The sequence below is a fragment of the Parasteatoda tepidariorum genome, chromosome 6 (genome assembly GCF_982258835.1).
Source record: "Parasteatoda tepidariorum strain Cologne lab strain chromosome 6, Ptep-v5.0, whole genome shotgun sequence".
Lineage (NCBI taxonomy): Eukaryota > Metazoa > Arthropoda > Arachnida > Araneae > Theridiidae > Parasteatoda > Parasteatoda tepidariorum.
The window spans coordinates 97,018,129-97,039,940 of NC_141760.1; the positions used below are offsets into that span (position 1 = coordinate 97,018,129).

At 28.6% G+C, this 21,812-nt stretch overlaps 1 protein-coding gene across 1 annotated transcript in view; it reads right to left on the reverse strand.

Annotated features, from left to right (window-relative positions):
* Positions 1–21,812, reverse strand: part of LOC107436461 (uncharacterized) — a 34,588-nt gene that overhangs the window by 4,699 nt on the left and 8,077 nt on the right. The window contains exons 2-4 of the mRNA XM_087166221.1: positions 9,131–9,400; positions 7,941–8,122; positions 828–1,041 (exon numbers count right to left, since the gene is read on the reverse strand). Coding sequence (XP_087022347.1) covers positions 828–1,041; positions 7,941–8,122; positions 9,131–9,400 — 666 coding nt within the window. The remainder of the gene's footprint in view (positions 1–827; positions 1,042–7,940; positions 8,123–9,130; positions 9,401–21,812) is intronic.

The following is a 21,812-nucleotide window of genomic DNA, read 5'->3' on the forward strand; positions in this document are numbered from 1 at the left end:
ACTTTTTACCATCATTTGATAAGAAATAATTTACAGTGTAAGACAACTGTGGATATTTACAACGAACCAAAATTATTCAATTATATCAGGACATAGACAGGGGTCTGTTTAGAAGAAATTTGGGTCCGTTTACGGACCCTTCACAAAATTTCTTTTCATAAAAACGGACCCTTCACAAAATATTTTAACTTAAAAACGGACCCTTCACAAGATAATTTATCTTTTAATCGGACCCTTCACAAATTTGTTTATCTTCATTATTGTTTTGTTAATCGAATAAACCCTTCCCAGGGGCGAAAACAAGAAAGACAGATGTAAACGAATTAAGTTTTGTCTTCGGCAGATGCTTCTACCTTTATTCGCCCGAAATGAATATTCCGCGTTCAGCAGTATAGGCTAAATACCAAATATTTGTATGTTGCATCTCTAATTTTGAAGCAGCAATTGCTGTTTATTTTCGAAAATTTAATTTTCTTTATTATAATTTTACAGTGCTGAGTCTTGTATCTATTCTTCTATTAGTACATCTTGTATCTATTTACAATTTAAAAACTCCTTGAAAAAGTTTTTTGCAATAACAGGACCCTATTTGCAAAAATTCACAGAAGCAGGACCCTGGTTGGAGGAATGTGACTTAACGCTTATTTTATATTCATAAATTACGAGTAATTTTTTCACAATTTTACAAAAACCGGACCTCTCACAAAATGCCTGGACAGACCCCTGATAGATATCCTGTTAGCTAGATTCTGCAGTAATTTAAGTAAGTAATTGAGTTTCAACTAACAGCTACTGTTATTCTTTATTTTGAAAATATTTTTTCTTACTTTTCCCCCAGGCATATGGTAAACGTTTATCCTTTCTTCGACGGCGACGCCTCCTCTTTCTGTGCTTCTCTAAGGATGAGGGAGACACTTTTCTAGCTTCAGGACGAGGAACAACAGCGGAATCTAAAGGTTTGTACTTGATTCGAGCTTGAACTTCTGCTAGCGAACCATCCACCTTTTCTGACATGTAATCTGGCAGTTCATTGTCTAAAATCTTTAAGAGGAATAAAAAAGGTTTTTTCAAATCATTCAGATAAAATTAATTAAGCTGTTTTGTATAAAAAAAATTATTTTAGTGACATGCATCCATAAAAGTATTGAGTAAGCGACAAGACAATATTTTTCTTCAACATCCATAAGTATCCTGCTCTGTCCAATACCTCCTAGAAAGAGATGGCCTTAGCACGGGTTACCATAAACAAGAAATTTGATCCTTTAGTAGTCCAAACGTAATGGCATCTTTCGTATTTACCACCACTGTGCAAATGTAGTCCAAATGTAGTGACATCCTTCTTCTTTTTCATCGACTGCGCAGTTTATGCTCGTCACGTCGGACTACTAAATTGATCTGAGGCCTTCGTTCTTCTAGGAGGTGTTGCTCTGTCCCGCAATGGACTGATCGTAAAGACACGGTTAACAGCAGATCACCGAAGTCAAGCATCACTGGCTACGGTCAGTGTGCGGGTGGGTGACGACTTGGATCAGTCTGCGTAGGGACCTAGGGTGTGCGGTATTGGTCCTCGTTAAACTTTTCTACCGTAAAGTGCTCGATTTTGCTTGCAGGTCGTCGAGCTATCGAAGCGGGGGTGCCATCCCCTCTGCAGAGGATCAAAATTGTGTTGGCAAGTCTTCGGATCATCCTCAGGGATGTTTCCCAGACCGTCGCCAATGGAACATTGTGCAGCGCTAGTGCGAAGTAAATGAACTACAACAACAAGTATCATGCTCTTCAAAAATATATGTTAAATATTTTACAAAAAATATTATTTGAGCACATTTTAGAATGCACTTGCACATTTGAACACATATTAAAGAATATAATCACAAATTCTGACATATATTTAAACATGCTCAGAAACTCGATCATAAACTTAAATATAAATTAGAGCACATATCCAACCAAATTGTAGATATATTGTTAAAACTGACCAAGGTACAATTTGGAAAAAAAATAATTAATGGGCTTAAGTAATTTGACTATGTTATCTTTTAAAGAAAAAGCAACAATAGTGTACAGTGCGCAAAGGATACGGATCACCCTGAATAACCTTTAATTCATTGCTCGGATCTTCATGTATAAGGACTCAATCTTAATGTTCGGGGGGTAACCACAAATATGCTAATAATTTAGTGTATAAAATATTTTTGGTTACGTACTTTTTTTACGCAAGTCAGACACAAATGCGTACGTTCTCTGAAAAAAACATACCTTTTCTCGACGGTTTTCCATTTCTGACCCTCAAAACATTATGGGTAGCCACAATCTGGGAAATATCGTCGATCCCAAGAGTTGGTTAAGAGAGAGATCTGAAGTTTGGACTCCTGAATATTAATTTAACTTTTTGTGCATTTCGCCATATCTCAAGAATTCTTTAAGTGAATTAAAAAATTTTGCTCACAATGATAAATTTAGTTTATGCAAAGTTAACTCCATGCAAAAAAGAATTTTTAATAATTAGTTATTATTTTATTTAATAATTGTCAAAAAAAATTACGTTTTAATGTATTTAAATTCTTATACCATTTTTTAAATAGGTGGAATAGTTATTGAGAAATCAATTTTTTAAAAAGTTGTAAATTTAAATGTTGATTAACATTGGCTTCCGTTAAACCAAAAAAAAAATTTCATTTTTCAAACGTCTCTGAATTAAAAATATAGTTAAAGAATGGAAAATTGGGCTTTGTGACTTCTTATAATTATACTCATTTATCTTCTGTATACCGAATAATACCATTTATCTTATATATCTTCACAGTATATCATTTATCATTATCGAGATAAATGGACAAATAGTATACCAGGTATACTGAAATATTCGAAGGCTTTCAAATGCTTTTTTTGTATGCATAGATTTTTATATTTATTTTTTTATACATTTAACTTAAATATTGTTATTTTAATAAGATATGCTTATATATGTTATCAAAACAAGCTTTTCAAAAATAAGTAAGCTTTTGTTTGAAAACCATATTCATATTTATATTTCTGACAGCGCAATTATAATCCTTTAATAACTTTTACGAAGAAATACTTAAACCATTTTGATTAATTAATTAATTAAATTGTTTATCAGACATACTTAGATAGAACTTAGTTTTAATCTTCAATTTCTACATAAATAATAAAAAAGAAGTCAATTTGAAAGGAGTTAGTATTGTAAATCTTTAGAACGTATATTAAAAGTAAATTACATTTATATTTTAAGGAAACATTTATTTATACTTTCTGCATAGATTGAATAACATTGGGAAAATTAATTTTAACTATTATAACAACTTAATTCATTTAATTATTTGTAATTCTTTACAGGCGTTAAGCTCTAATCTCCATTTTCAGCTTAAAAAGTTAAAATCAAAATTAACAAATTAAATTGAAAATAATTAATAACGTAAAATAACTTTTAAATCTGATAAGCATTTATAAACTATTGAACTAATCTTTTAGAAGCATGGAATGAAATGCATTTCATTTATTTTTAACTCATAAATACATGGTACTTAATTCATAAATTAAATGATTAAATTATCAAAATGTAAAAGTCTAATCAGCTTTATTATAAATTATTTTAAAAGGATTATGCAAAAAAATTTATTAGTATTCTGCACAGTTTACTGCCATAAAATGAATGCAAAGTTAAAAATCTAATGCAATTTTAAAGCAATTAAAGGTGTATTTTATAAGTTTTCTAAAATCTGAGAAAGGATTTAGAACTATTAAAATAAAGTGTTTTTAATTTTGTAAAAATAAATAGAAAATGATGTTTATGTATTTGTCAACAGAATTTGTATATCTTAATTAAGTCAACAAAAATTAATTCATAATGTCCATTCAGAAAATCCATGGAATTTGACAAATATTCATGAAGCGTTTTAAAACTTTTCTGAAATTGGTTTATGTAAAAAAGAAATGAAGTTCAAATTTAAGAGAAACACCAGATTTTCGTCAAAGTGCTCCTAAGAAAATAATTAAAGGAAAAGAAATTAAATTCAACTCTATTAATGACCATAACTGGAGAGTTAAACTTGGAGTCATTATTAAAGCATCGAATTTTCATCACTAGAATGAAAATGTTTTAATTTAAGAAAATAAATTAATTAAAAAAATAATGTTTGAACTATTTTCTATAATAAAAACTGCAGAAGAAAACAAGTTACAAAAAGAAAACAATTCAGAAAAAAAGAAATAAAAGTGTATCATGCAAATATGTGGCAGATTTTTAGAAAAAAATTACATGATTCAACTTAACTTTGTTTTTTAAAAAAAATGGGAAGAAAAGTTATTCCAGGAGTATATTAATTTTGATATGAAATTTGAAAGCTAACTTGAACATATTACGTTTTTTTTAATTAGAATTTTTTAAAGTTTTCTCTGTTTTAAACTTAATCAGGACGCCGCCATAACATCTTCACTACATCTTGAAAATTTTCCTGAATAACTTTTTTATGTAGTTTTTGAAAAGTAGATATCTCACTCATTTGCCAGTAAGCTATCTCTTTATTTGACGTTGTCATTTAAATACATATTAGTTGGTAGTATGCTAGTTAGTTGGTAAAATGTGTGAGGTTAACAATTCCACAATTTTGATGGTTTTCATTTTTACGTTCTTAACATTATTACGATTTCGATGGATTTTCATTTTTACAGTTTTGATGGGTTTTCATCTTTACAGTCTTATATTTTTACAATTTCTTACAATTATTTTCTTACAATTATTTTCTTGAATTTTCAGTTTCGTTGTGCGGTGGCTTTTTAATTAACATGTTAACATTCTCTTAACATGTTAACATGTTAATATTCTGTTAATTATTAAACTGAACAAACGGTAAAACTTTTTTTCGGTTATATTTTTATAGTTCCAATTGAAAATCGAATTCATTTATCTCTCTATTCTAAAAAAAATTTTTTGCAGTTAATTTTGTCCCCTGAAAAACTTTTTAACTACGTGAGGAAAATCTAAGATTAAGGAATCAATTCATTCAGAATCTTTCAGGGAAGACATTTAGGGCATTCAAATCTTTTACATAATTTTAAATTTTTATTTATTTTAGTTTTAAAGCACGATTTTGCAGTTAATAATGAAGAATAACCGCCGTTCACAACAGCCAATCACATGTCTGAAAACGGCAAGCTTAAAAAAGCGATTTACAAGTCTGAATTTTCTTTTTCAGAGATGCAACCAATCACAAAATAGTTAGAATTTCATTCTTCAGTTTTACAACATCTCAACTTACTTCGTATTGATATATTGATTAATCTGATTATTTGTTTTCTAAAAAGTTAATTCGTAAGTTTAATCTGGTTCCGGCATATAAGATAAAGTTGAATGACAAGGAATTTAATTAATATGCAATACAGTAAATAAGCGAAGAGATATTTTATAAAAGTATTTAATGAAAAATAATAACAGCGAAATATATGCGTTTGCGAAGCGTTCTATTTACATCTCTGAATGTTGCCACCTATTTTTATGAAAGTTAAACTATTCTCTGCTATAATAAAATTAGACTTATGCGAACCTTACATTCTATTGATCTAAGTGACGATGGGATTTGTATTTTAAAAAAATGTGATAAGATTCGCTTAAAAAATGTTGACGTTATTATATGGGACGAAGCAAGTATGATTCCCAGAAAAGCAATAGAAATTATCGATAGAACTTTTCGTGATCTTCTAGCTAATGAGATACCATTTGGTGGTAAGATAATCATTTTAGGTGGAGATTTTCGACAAGTGTTACCTGTCGTTAAAAAAGCTACACATATGCAGGTTATTAATGAAACTATAAAATACTCTTTTCTTTGGCCATTGAAATCCTCCATTTGACAATTAATATGAGAGTTAAAGCTGGTAACCAAGAATTTGCCAATTGGTTGTTGACAATTGGCAATGGAGAACTTTTACATCTTGATGCAAGCACTCCTGATCTTTATTGTAAAGATATCATTTCTTGGTTTTTTGAAAAAATCGATTGTCTTAATACTAACTTCATTAATCACATCATATTATCACCGCAAAATGATGAAGTTAACAAAATTAGTGAAAATATTTTATCACGTGTGCCAGGTGAAGAGGTTATAAGTTATAGTATTGATAAGGCCACACTATATGGAGTAGATAAATCAGACGGGAGAGAAGAAGAAGCTACTTTAAGGTATTCTATTGAATATTTAAACTCCATAAATCTCCCGGGACTGCCACCTCATCAGCTCAAATTAAAAGTTGGATGCATTGTAATGCTGATCAGGAACATATCTATTGTTGATGGCCTTTGCAATGGAACTCGATTGACTGTTCTTAAAATAGGGAAAAGAGTATTGACTTGCCAAATTGCTACTGGTAATAAAAATGGTAGTATTGTCAATCTTCCAAGAATAGAATTAAATACATTATCAAGTAATTCTTCCTTACCATTTGTGCTTTATCGACGACAATTTCCTGTTAGATTAGCTTATGCCTTAACAATTAATAAGGCCCAGGGCCAAACCTTCGATAAAGTTGGGCTATATATTGAACGGCCTATTTTTTCTCATGGTCAATTATATGTGGCATTGTCAAGATGCACAACGAAGGAGAACATTAAAATATTTATTAAAGATGATCCTGTCATTAACAATATTGTATATAGAGAAATATTATAACATATATATATAATGTCAAATTTATAAATGTATTTAGCGTAAAGAAAATGCTATTGGTGCATTGTTTATTTTAATTCCGCAAAATTAATGCTTTCATTTATAGTTATTTTGCTGAATATTATTAAAATATTTTTTTAAAAATTACCCTGTTCTTAACAATATTGCTTATTGAAAAATATTATAGTGTTTGCATATATATATATATATATATATATATATATATATATATATATATATATATATATATATATATATATATATATATATATATATATATATTGAATTAAATGTGTTAAAAATATATTCATTTCTTTGGGACAAAGTCTGTATTATTGTGATTATCATTTTTTTTAAACAAGTTTCATATTAAGATTATATCTGCACATTGATGTTAATTTCTGACAATTTTGGCTCATTTAAAGAACAAATAGGACATAGATGGAACTGTAGTCAACGAAAAAAAGTGACATTGATATTGACACACTGCTTATTCTGCATTTAAGAAAATTAATTCTTTTCGATGATAACAGTTAATATTCAGTTTAATATTGAAATATATGAAATCAAAGCATTCTTGGTTTTGCGAAGCAAACCAAGCAAGAATTGCGAAGCAATTCTCCGGGGGTTGGCGAGCGTCAGCGAGCAGGGGGCGGAGCCCTCTAGTTTAATGAAAAAAATAAACTGGAATTTGGAAACTCAAATAAAAATAATAATAGCATCTGAACAAAGCGACGCAAAGTTTTTATTAAGCATATTTGTCATTATTTTGTATTAATTTATTTCAAAATAAGTGAAAAATATTATATTCATCATTTTTTTAATTTATAGTTATGAAGTACAGCATGAAGCACCGGTATCTTTTTTCGCGTCAAAAGTAAAATCTTCCAAACACGGCACTGTTTTAAATAATAATTTTTCAAATTTTCGATTATTCGCAGTTATTAAGATCTAACAGAAACAGTTATTAAAATTTCCTTAATTTACAAAATTTCTTAAATTTTTGAATATGAATGAAAAGAAAAAATTTTAAACGATTTTCTTGGATTTATTTTAGTTCAACTATGATTTCGATAATCTAGCAGATTTTTTTACTAACTATTAAACTGTTTTTTTTTGTAATTAAAGAAACACTGAGATATATTTTTACTGGTAATTGGAACGTTAGAAAAAATATGTATATCTCCCATCTGCGTCAAGGGAGTTAAACAAAACTCATGTATGAACGAGTCAAAAGTGTTTCAAGAATATAAATACCTCTGGTTTTACATCTCTCTTTTCCCTAAGATTATTTAAGTCTCTGTCCAACTCTTCTATGCTCATGTGGTCATCATCTTCAGAGAATAGAACTATGAAGGGTTGAGATATCACTTCAGAAACATCCACATTCTCTGGACCTTTTACAAACACTCCAATCAAATGATGTTGCTCAGCATCACCTGAAATATGTATGTAGCAATACATTCTAACACAAAAGTTCTAAACTTTAACATGATATTTAAAGCTGTTTTCCAGTTTTTCCATCGTCTTATGAAATAATACTTTTTTGAAAATAATCTACTATTTTCATAAATGCTGTGACATACCTAAATTTCGAAGTTATCAAATATCCACATATAATTTTTCTAAACAAAATGCGATTGTCAGTGTAAACAAAAACTACATATGCAGTAGAAACAAAACTTTTAGCATAAAAAGTGACAAAGAGATTAAGTTCTCTTTGCTTCAAACGTTTGCAAAATATCATTTTTTAATCTGTCAAGAGCCGGTTTTAAGTCTTATCATGAGAATCACGTTTGGAATGAAATAAAATTGGGTGTTTCCATTTAAAACTTTAGAAATTTGAACACCGTAACTATAACCATGCGCTTTGAAAATAATAAGCTATTTCCATAACTGCTATAAGTTTGAAACAGTTACTCATGACTGTTTAGTAAAATTTAACCTGTCTATAGCCTACGCTTATTCTGAAAGTAGCGCAAAACATTAATACGGAGAAACGGCTTAGTTTTGAGAAAATGAAAATCGTTTGTGGTCTTAGGTTTTAATATTTAAGAAATGCAGCATTATCTGGGCCCATAAAAATTTGTAAAAAACTGAGAATAAGGCAGTAATTTAGATAATTTTCATCGATGCGTAAAAATGTCGCCAAACTGGCAATTTTTAAAAAAGTTTAATAATTTTTAAAATATTTAAGTTATTTGTCCTTTCTAAAGCCTAAATACACTTAAATTTCAGATTTTTTTTTCTTTGGTGAAAGAGCTTTAAAAATCCATGTTTACACTATTTTCAAGCACATACTCATAAAACCTTTTTTACAGAATTTTATTCCGTTCTCTAGAATGATATGCTCGCCAAGGGATGATAAGTTTTCGTGTTTATGTCACTGATATAATGGCGATGTGACCACATTACAGCTTCTATATGAGCAAAGATTCCTTACTTACCTTCTAAGCAAGTGATAATGCTATCTGTTATATCTAACATTTGCCATCCTTCCGATTGTACCTGAGATAAGGGAACAGTGGCAATTTTTGGCCGCGATGGTCTGCTCAAATCGAGTACATCTACTTGCATTTGCGATTTCTTCTGATCGAGTCGGGAAGATTTCCTGAACGGAATTCTTGATTGAAGATGGAAATCAACACGTTCCACATATTCTGAAGGATGCACGCCTGTCAGGTTAAACACCAGGATGTCGTCACTTCCTAATTTGCCTGAAAATAAACATCAAACTTTAAAGCTTAACTTTACATGTGTATTTCTAAAACAAGCACAATTGAATAAAAAACTATATTTTCAAGCAAAATAAGTAGGAGAAAATATTTTTATTTCTGTCAGACCTGAAGCGAAAAACGCAGAGCGTATCACTTGTGGAAATGGTGGAATTTTCGATAATAAAATGCGCTGATTGTAGAAGTGAAGAGCTGTACGTTTTACAAGAGCATCTCTTTTTTATAAGGGGATGGGAGAAATTTTCGCTGGAAAGAGAAGTTAATTGCGAAAGTGATGCGATCTACTTTCTTCATTTTAAGTTTGACAAAAATAAAAATATTTTCTCCTCCTTAGCCTTTTTAAGAACTGAAAATCGTATTTTTTTAAGTTTTTGTTTCATTATTATTTGTAGTAGTAGTAGTAATAGTAGTAGCAGTAGTAATAGTAGTGGTAGTAGTAGTAATATAGTAGTAGTGGAAGTAGTAGTAGTAAAGTTTTGTGACAGTTTGACGAAAAAAGGCCAAAATTTCGATTGTAGCGTTGGAAAATGAACAAATTTTGTTTGTACCATTTAGAAAACAAGTATAACTTTTTTAATATACAGACACTGAACTTCAAAGGCTCTAAGATTGGAAATAGTATTTTCATTTAGCACAAAGCTTTGAGGATTCTACTCGCAGTAATTCGGAAAGAATTCAGAATCTTTATTTGCAATAAATTTCTCGCTGCGAGAAAAAAAAAATTTACCTATCAGAAAACGAATAAAACTTTTATTTTCTTCAAACAAAGATCTGTAGATGATATTCAAGCATTTAATTTACCAAAATAATAAGCAGACTTACAGTTTATTTTCAATAGAAATATCAGCATCATGCAGAATGGTAATTTTACCAGAATTCTTTTTTCCATGTATGATAACAGCACTTTCAATTTGTAACAATATTAAATTTTTTTAAATATTTTAAAAGTTCATAATAAAAACTATAAGAGATTATATTATTTATTTGGATGTTAATAAGTAATGTAATTGAAGGAAAACGTTTTATCTTTTATCCCATTTTTAATAACAAAACATTTAAATGCTTGACAATTTTATCAAATAATAGGTCTTGTAAGTAAATATTTATATTGCATGACCTCTACTTTCTGTTTTGTATTTAAATAATTGGGAACGAAATTGGTATGCTAAACAACTGCAATAAAATATGTAATAATTGTGTTTTGGATTAATGTTCGATAAGATTCATATATCTTTGATAATCTGCATAGTTTCAACTAAATATGTAATTATATTTACTTAAAAAAGTCACTGATAAATTTTCCTCTTAGTAAAGACTCTATAAATACTAGGAAATGTTTTTTTCCCCAAACATTTGGGTCTTGAAACCGATTTCCAAAAAACAATTTACCTTGTAGTGCATAAATTTACGACAAAAATAATATTTTAAATGCAACACAAAGTGTGGTAAAGTGATAAACTACAAATAAATAACTTAATAAAGAAACCAATAAATAAACTTCTTCGCAATATTAATTATAAATTATAGTATTTAAATAAATTTTTGGAACAAATAGTAAAACTCTTTTTTTTAAAATATATGACTAAAAATAATATTCATACTTCACACAATACTGAACAACATATATGCAATAGTTAAAATGATTTTTTGAAAATTTATATCAATATTACTTCAGAACATCCGAGTTAAAAATTCTCTTCTGTGGCAGATAAGTTAAGAAATGACAAGTGCACTTAATATGGAGCGCAAAATATCTGATGAATCCTATGAAAATATCAGCCAGTATAAAAGAATGTCGTTTGTACAATTATAATTTTATATTCATAAAATTTTTATATTCGAAAAATTTCAAGTATTTTAAAATACCTTGTATATTGAAAAAATTTTTTGCCGTTTTATGTGCCAATTTATAAGGTAACTTTCAAATATTTTTTTGATAATAATAAACAATTTTGAATTCTTTGTAAAAATATATGTATACTCAGATACTACGATACTGTCTTTGTATTTTTCGAAACCGTTTCCTGGTATAAGTTCTGAGCGAATTTTTCGTCTAAGTGATAAAAGTATCGTCACTTCTTCGAGGAAACGAATTTCGCCCAAATTAAAAAAATATTTAGTCATTATAGTTTTTACCAAAAAAAAAAATTCCAGTGCCTAAATTATCTAACTTTTCTAATTATCGAGAGCACCATATCGGTGGATCAAGGTCACCCTAACAAAACAAGAGGGACATATAGGATATTGAGATAAATTACACCCATGCCCGAATCGGGATTCAATCCCGGGATCTCGCTAATACGAGGCCAACTCCATGATCACCCAACTGGCCAACAGGTTTACTTTGTCACTTTATTTTAGATCGCCTAGTCTTTATTTTAGTTTCGTCATTGCTCAACAAAATTGCGGAACAATTTGATGAAAAGCAGTGAAAAAATTATGTGTTCTTTTATTTGCTTCTTTTATGGAGCCAATAAATTAACAAAATGTATTGTTGAACAACAATAGAAAAAAATCGATTTATTTATTTTAAATCACAAATAAAACTATGTGTATCAAATTTCTTAACAGTGATGGTGAACCCAGTTCTTCCTTTCACTAAATCAATATAATAGAAATAAATACATTGCGGAGTAGCAATACATAAATATAAATAGATTTGTTTATTTCGAATTCCTCAACAGTAATGGTAAAATTATTTCTTCTTTTCAGTAAGCTATTATATTAACAAAAAATACATTGTGGTGTAAAAATGGAAAATAAATAAATAGGATTATTTACTTATTATTAAATTACTTAACTGTAATAATAAATTGACAAAAAATTTCTTGTTGAATATTAATAGGAAAAAAAATAGATTCATTTATTTTAAATCACTCAACAGTAATGGTAAACTTACAGTTCTTCCTTTGACTAAACCAATAAATTCACGGGGAAGAAAAAATTGTTGCTTAAGAAAACGAATAAAATTATTTGCATCAAATTACTTAACAGTAATGGTGAACCTAGTTCTTCCTTTCACTAAACTAATATATTAGAAAGAAATACACTGCTGGGTGGTAGCAATAGAAAAATATAAATACATTTATTTATTTTGAATCCCTCAACAGTAATAGTAAACTTGGTTCTTCCTTTCAGTAAGAAAATACATTAGCAATAGATACATTATTGTGTAACTGTGGATAATAAATAAATAGGATTATTTATTTCAAATCACTCAGCAGTAATGGTAAACTCGGTTCACCTTTTCACTAAACCAATATATTGAAAGAAATACATAAATTGCCGAGTTAACAATAGAAAAATATAAATAGATTTGTTTATTTTGAATCCCTCAGCTGTAATGCTAAACTATAGTGCGGCTTTCAGGAGAACTCCTCCAGACATCAGTCTCGTGTCGTGGCGGGTACCATGGTTACAAGGAAAAGTCACTTCGAATAGGGGTGTGGGGTGAATAGTTTTTGTCTTGATCTTTGTGCATGAGTAAAGTAGCCAACACCTTCATTCCCTATTGCGCCCCCATTAGAAATGTGCTCTAACTTGTAACCATAGCAGCAGACAGTCCCAGACTTGTAGTCTGGAGGAGTTCTCCTCAAAGCCGCACTATACGTTCCTCCTTTCAGTAAGCCAATATGTTAGCAAAAAATGCATTGTTGTGTAACAATGAAAAATAAATAAATATGGTTATTTATTTTAAATCACTCAGCAATAACGGTAAGCTTGGTTCCTTTCACTAAACCAATAAAAAAATGCATTGTTGCGTAAGAAAACTAATAAAATTTTTATCAAATTACTTAACAGTAATAATGAACTTATTTCCTCCTTTATCTAAGCCAATAAATTATCAGAAATGCATTGTTGCGTAAAAAATGAATAACATTTTTTTAATTACTTAACAGTGATGGTGAACTTAGATTTTCTTTCCAATAAACCAATAAATTCATAAGAAGCGTAAAAGAGCGAGTAAAATTATTTGCATTTAATTACTAAACAGTAATGGTATTAGTTCTTCATTTCATGAAACCTATTTACTCAAATTAACAAGGAATGAATGTAACAAACAAATTAGCAAAATTATTTGCATTAAATTGCTCAACAGTACTGGTGAGCTTATTTCTTCTCAATACCGGAATAAAAACTCTAGTAATAAAATTTATCTTCCGTTATGGCTAAGATAAACATTCCGGAATGGTCAGTCACATGCATTTATTTACAGGGATCATTTCTTCTGAAATGATCCAATTCTCCTTTTCGGAACAAATCGTGGGCGTTTCCGGGGGACTGGGGTCAGTCCAGAAAAGTGATGAGCTGCCAAAAACAGGATATCTGTCGTTGATGCTGATGGACCGAATGACAAATGGACCATCTGAAAAACACAGCTTGGAGTTTCCAAGCTTGGACGAGAAATAGTCTCACTTTTGACAAACTTAACTTTATTGGAAGAAATAGCTATTTATTTCTACTCCTATTTTTTTTATCTAACAAAGCTACACCATGTTATGAATGTTTGTTTCAGGCAACCTATGAAAAATTAGCTTGTTTGTTATATGCTTCTTTTAATACTTTGTCAATAGTTAGTAATTTATTTGTTAGTAATTATTAATGATTAATAGATGTTAGTTGCGCTTTTATCGAGTCTATATGATCTAAGATCTAAAGAATATACATAGTTAGAGTAATCTTATGACCAATATTTTTAATTTGAGATGAAAAATAGTTTTTGGCAATCTATTTTTTATTATTTTGATTTTATAGAAACTTCTAAACAAATTATTAATGATAACAATAATAATAACTCAATCGAAACATTTCACCCCTATGTCAACTTAATATTCATTTATATTTTCCATGAATTTTTAACAAACTTTTGTCATTTTCATTTTATTCTCAAGTTTTTTCCAGCTTTTGAAAGGCATACCAAAGGAATTCTATGAAATCTATTTTAAAAAATATACCTTTGATCAAAAATATAAAGAAAATGTAACAAAAAGTCATACCAATCTCAGAAGATAAATCTGTAATTTTATAAATAAAGATGGAATCTTTGTTTAACAAGCAATCATTCGTGAAAGAAGCAAAAATACCAAAAACATTTAGTTTACTTTTTGAGGATTTATCTGCTAAACTGAAAGTTTTTTTTTTAAAAAGGGTCACAAAATAAAATCAAATGTATCTCTTAATCTCTATACTTATATTAATTTTCAACCAGGAACAAACAACGAAATACGCTTGAAACTATTAAATTCCCAGTGTTATAATTTTGTAAAAATAATAACATTGTTCTTTTCAACGAGGAATAAGTAGTTCTACATTAATAAATAACTATAATTCATCATTAGTATATCAGACTTGCATTTCACGATTATATGGCCGGCCAGGCGGCCGAGCGGTTAGCGTGCCTGACTGCGAACCCAATGGCTGCGGGTTCGAATCCCGCTCTGAGCATGGATGTTTCTCTCTATATATGTTGTCATCTGTTGTGTGTGATTTGTGAATGTGGCCCACCCTATGAACCGGTATTTGTGGCTGTTTGGTGTGGGTAATGTTGCTCGCCTCCGTGACTTAGGTTCACAGGTGCCCACTGGGTAATGTTAAATGAACAACACTTCCGGCCTCTTCCGACGTGAAGAACGAAAGTTCAGTACCTGCCGTTTCAAGAAAAAAATATTCTTATATGTTTCAGTTGCGTGAAAAGATGGAGTGCTGAATTAGATTCAAATATTTATCTTACTTGAGTTGCTTTATGTTGTATGTATATATATATATATATATATATATATATATATATATATATATATATACAGAGAGAGAGAGAGAGAGAGAGACCCTTAAATACATGTATATATACATACAATGCATATAGACGTACTACATAAAATGCAAATTAAGATACGAAATGTAACAAGAATGGAAATTGATGAGAAAATAAGTAAAATGTATATAATTTAATGTATAACAGCGCCAAGCTGCTAATGTTATAGTTGGAAGAATATTTGAAGGAAATGTTTGAGGAAAAATATAAAAGAAAATAGATTATCTCACACGAATCAACTGAAAATAATACCAAAACTTGAAAAGTCCAAAATGCAGTAACAGGAAACAGCATCCAAAACAACACAAAAAAAGCAATAAAATGGAAACTTAAGTGGAGGCTCTGGCACACATTAAGGAGTCATCAAGGTGGCATTGCCATGTAATGAGTGAGGGAGCAATTTCTGCTGTTGGAGGCAAAATGCCGCTATCAACCATTCAGATGAAGTTTATTTACTTGGATCTCAAAAATCCAGGGATGAGAGTAGTCAGAAAGTAAAAAAGAGGAAATCCAAAAAACAAAAAGAAGAAAGAAAAAAAAAGAAGAAAAATATATATATATATATATAAACAAAAATTTGACAAAAAAGTGCGATTTTTAAACTTGTAAACCATGTGAATATAATTCCCGATATGAGACTTTTAAATCACGTAAATATGAAACTCTACATCGAATTTAAAAAATGCGAAAATACAAATCATGATTTTTTAATTTTTTGATCACGATGCATAATTTTTAAATCGCGCGATATTACAACCCCAAAAACGAATCATGATATTGGATTTTAAGCTCACGTGAATACGAATTGCTACATAGGGCTTTAAAAGCTCGTAAATACAAATTGCGATATTGATTTTTTAAATCTCGTAAGTAAGAATCGCACTGTACAATATTTAAATCGCCTGAATAAGAATCGCAACGTTCAACTTTTAAATCAGGTAAATACGAAAATCGAGATTTGATAATAAAATCGAGATTTTAAAAATGCATAAATACAAAACACGATATTGGATTTTTAAATGTCGTAAATAAGAATCATACTATACGATATTTAAATAGCGTAAATAAGAATCGCAATGTGCAACTTTTAAATCAGATAAATACGAAAATCGATGATTGATATTAAAATCGCGTGAATAAAAATCGAGATCTGAATTACGAAAATACGAGCTATCCAGCCGACGGATAAAAAATACGGAAAATCTTATTTTTCTGTGCGTGAAATCGTAGAAAATAGCTAAAATAAGTAAAAATGCGGAAGGGTTAGCAGCTAGGGCGTAGATTGAATTTTCTGTTTATCCTTGAAAATCGTAAAGAAATATAATTATTTTACTTCAATGACTGAATTTAAAAAAAACGGGATATTTATTTAAAAAAACGAAACTTTTAGAGAATCGGAGTTTTTGATAAAAAGGCTGAAATTCGAGAGACAAAAAAAATCTCATCCCTGTATAAAGGTCAAACAGTTTTATCCCAAGGAAATGATTTTTAGAGAAACTTCAGAGGGAGGAAAAGGGACTTCAACAATTTCCCTCCGCGGAAAATTAAATTCCTCATAAAACATTTTAACTTGGGCAAAAAAAAATTTCAGCGGAAATTAGCGGGAAAAATGGAAAAATCTGAAAAAAAGCGGAAATCCGCGAATCCGCGGAAGAATCTCATCCCTGAAAATCGAAGTAGAAGTACATAAATTTTAAACATGGGAAACAAGATTTTTGAGATGAGATTGAAAGATCGTTGGTTCGAGTATTAAATTAATTTGTATGCCAAGATGGAAAACAAAAAATCTACGAATGAAATATTTGAAGTTGTAGATAAAAAATGCATTCTACAAAAATTAAACTAAACTGATCAATTGGAAATACATACTGGTGCCCAATTATGCTTCAAGATGGTCCAACCAAACCTTCAAATGCTATGGGTGACCCTACTATAGTATGAAGTTAAGTATTACTTCGCCTCGAAAAGCAATCCTCTGCTATATCAGGTACATGTCTATAAATCCAATCGTGTTCCATTATCCAAGAGAAGTTTACGTATATAGATATACTTAACTTAGTAACCAGTTAAGTAGCTAGTTAACTTAATAATCAGTAATACTTAACTTCATGTTATATATATGTCCCACATATTGCAGCAAGTAAACGTTTAAATCATTTTATTATTATTATTCTTATTATTATACGCATTATAATTTAACTAGCATTATCTCATCATGATATTATAATTTTTTTCATATTAATTGCATAAACAAATTTGAGAATCTCCCATTAATTATTAATTTCTTATAAACTATTTACAGTATTTACCAATAAATTATTACTTAGTAATTTAAACAAACTTCAGACCTATCTATAGCACTAATAAAATTACACCAAAAGCTTCATATAGATGTTTTAGGTTTAAAAATATTTTGTAATGAATATTATAACTGAATTGAGTTTTCTTAATCATTAAAATTACTAAAAATAAAAAATATGACAACTTGAGTTATATTTTTTACTTGAAAAATTAAAATAACTAAGGCCAAGTAGCGATAAACAGCTCTGCGTTGAGAAAAAAATATTAAGTAAAATTTTTAATTGTCATTAAATAGTTATTACGTATTTGAATAAACGTATACAGTTTTTAAAAGCACGACAAACTGAAAATGATGATATTTCTGAAACTATAAAGCGGGATTATGACATCGTAGAAATATATGTTACAAAACAAATAAATGTTTTATTGAAAAATCTTTTAAATCGAACGATATTTTACAATTTAAACTTATTTTATGAGTTTAACATGATTAATTTTTTTTATATAAATTACTTTGAGATTCCATTATTTTCTAATGGGTACATTGAAGTTTAATGTACTAATTTATTCTAAATAACATTTCTCAGTAATTTTTGTTAATTCAAGTGTTAATTTGAAATCTTATTTTATATGCTTTCAGAGTCAATAATATTTAATTGCTTTTACAAAACTTTATCGGTTGATAGGAAATATTTATTCAAGGTGTATGAGAAACCAAAAAGATGGATCAAAATATATGTTTATTTAACACTGCGACTGAAACTCTTTAAATAGAAATAAAAGGAATTCAAAGTTAAGGACGCTTTACATTTATTTAGATACAGAAGGAGAAATTCATAATAAAAGTATTGTTAAAATTGAATGAAATCGAAATGCATATTTACATTCATTTAACGCGCGTCTGAATAACTATAATAATCAATACTGTTTCTTCGTTCATACTTTGATACTCATACAAACAGTCATTATATAGCTATAGATACGTACCAAATAAAATAAATTAGGCACTTTTCTATAAATATTAAATTATAAGCTTTATTATTTTCAAACAATTTCCCCTCGAACGAAAACATTGAAACGAAAGGAGATGGCATGTTCATAAATTACATAAACATGAAAATTCTCAAATTCAATTTACAATAGTAAATTTTGTAGTAGCTCAAACACACTCAAAACTTTTAAAGCTCAAACACACTCTGTTAAAAATTCTGATCAAAAACGGTATAAGGTACCGGCACTTCTGGTGTATCAACCATAAAATCCATTTTACTATACAATTTATCGTACCGTAATATTCATTTTACCGTAAATTCTTTTTTTGTTATAAAATATTAACCATAATTTTTTAGTAACATTTATTTAATTAGAGTACGGTAATTATTATTGCAAAAATTACGTTATATCAGATTTTTTTATTCCGTAACATGTTCCGATAAAATGGATTTTACGGACGAAATACCGGAATTTGATCCGGAATTTTTTATAGTGCACTAAAGCTTTTAAATGCCTTTAAATCTACACATCGGAACAAAAACGAATCAGGAATTTATTCATCAAGGTTTTCCACTTTAAATGCAAATATTCTTTATAATGCCATTAGGTAAAATTTTGGAATTTATTAATTATTGGACCAGTGAAACAATTTTGGGGGGAAAAAAGAAAATTTTTGCGAAAAAGGTAGGTTTAAAAACTTTCTAAAAAATTCTATACTTTAATGAAATTCAGGGGGAAAATGAATTCCATATTAATCTTCAAAAATAGTACTCTTTTGTAAATTCTAACTTTACCATTCATCATATTTCTTGATAGCTTTCGTAGGTCAAACAAATTAAAAAGAAACAGATCAAAATAGGTACTTTATTTATTGAAAATTAGAGTTAATTTGATTCATTTTTTCCTTTGAGTTTTTATTACATAAGAGCTTTCAAAAGTTTTATTTTCATGTTTAAAAGATATTTTGTGTACTTTTAACTCCTTTAAGAATTTCTTTATGAGTTTTTGATTTCATAAATTTTCTATCATCTGAAAAAACAATGATTTTTTAGAAATACTGTCATACATCAAGATTTTGAAAGATTTAAGAAAGATTTAAAAGTATGATATACGATATTAGGTATGCTTATTATTTATACAAAAACGAACTAATTTGATGCTCTATTATATTCATTTTTTATTTAATTATATGATCTACTTTAAGAGTGCAGAGTTTTCAAAAGCTTTTATTCAAATAGATATTTAATTTTAATACGATAGTTTTTTTGTTGCCGTCGTTAAGTTTATTTTTATTTCCAAATATAGCATTCGTAGAAACATGTCACATTTAAAAAAATGAAATTATAACTCTACAAATTTCTAATTATGAAATTATAATTAATTTTGTAATAAAAAGAAAATAGTTTAATAAGCCAATTGGTGGAAAAATATATTGCACATGACACGTTGCATAATATTCTGAGACGAAACACTAAAATGGTATTCTTTCTACAAAACAAAATCTAATAATTAAATGCAATTTTACATGTGATATTATAAAAGCCTAGTGAGGAAGTTCAATATTTCCCATTATTAAAACGTTGAACAAGATTAGTTTCAGACCAATATTCTTTGTAATAAAATTTTCTTCTGAATTACTTGTTGAACTAATTTCTAAAAATTTTAAGATGTGACCCACGCTAAATAAAATGTATGGCCAAAACTGCCAGCCTATGGGGAAATTCAAGGTCCCTCTGGCTCTAAAGGAAAGAAAGTAAAAAAATTTCTTGCAGAAAAAAAGATGTAGAAAAAAGCAAAATTAAAAATAAAAATATTTGTATTATTAATTCAGAAAAAATTACCAAAAGGCTCGGTAACTGTTACCGAAACGCTTTCATAATAATGTTGCTAAAATAAGCAATAAAGTATCATTTTATAATGTGAGTTAAAATTTGGTTAATATGACCGAATTCTGTTTTTTAATCTTGATACCGTGGAGTACAGCATAAAAACCATTTACTCTGTTACATTTATTTTTCAGTTTTGTATTTTTTACTAAATGTGTGGGTAATCAGAGCTACAATTTTAAAAACCAAAATTTCTGATGAATCATTACGTTATGAATGGAAAAATTACCAAATGAATGGTTTAAATACCGCATATGCTGGAATATAAATTCCTAGGTAGATAAAAATGACCTTAAAAAATCTAAGTTGAGTTATGAAGATTAATATTTCATGTTAAAAAAGAATATATCGAACAAAACTAAATTTGAAATAATAATCTAATTTAAAACATGAATTTCTAAATAAATAAGATAATGCAGAAAACAGCTTTTTATGCTGCGTTACTAAAGTCAACCAATTAAAACCAATGATCCTTAAAACCTAATTTAAACCAATGATCTTTGTAAGTAAGATTCAAAGTTAGTTGGAATATAAATTCCTAGTCAGGTGTGATTTCGCGGAAAACACTTATAAGTATCATATTATTAAAATTAACGCTTTTAGGTCAATACTTCATGTTATTAAAACATCAAACAAAGAACTTTTAAACCAGTTATTTCTATTCAAGGAATTTCTGATTTCATCGAATTATAAATTCCAGGGCAGATAAGATGACTCAGAAAGCATTTCTATAGGTCACGTCATTGAAAAAATGGAGCGTTTTAATTTCATGTTATTAAAACATGGAACAATAAAAATCCAATAATCTTTGTCAGAGAAATTCTGAATCATTTGGAATACAAATTCCAAGTTAGATATGATCACTCAAAAAAAAAAAAACTTTTTTGTATCATAATATTAAAGTTAAGGATGAAAGGTTCATATTATTAAAATATCGAAAAAAAATATTTAAAACCTGTAATCTTTGTTAAAAAAATTTCTGAATGCATTAAAATATAAATTCTGATACAGATAAGATAACTCAGAAAACGATTCTATATGTCGCGTTATTAAAAGTAAAGACACCTTATTTCATGTTATTAAAAAATGGAACAACAAAAGATGTAAACCAAGGATATTTGTTTGAGAAAATTTTGATTTATTTAAAAGACGAATTCCAAGTCAGATATAAACACTCAGATAACACTTTTATGTGTCATAATATTAAAGTGAAGTATGTTATTAAAGTATCAAAAAAGCAAAATTTAAACCAATAATCGTTGATAAGAAAAAAGTTCTGAATTAATTGGAATAAAAATTCCTGGGCAAATAACATGACTAAGAAGACTATTTTACGTGCCGTGTCATTAAAGCCAGGTAAGGAAGGTCAATATGTCATGTTATTAAAACATAGAACAAGAAT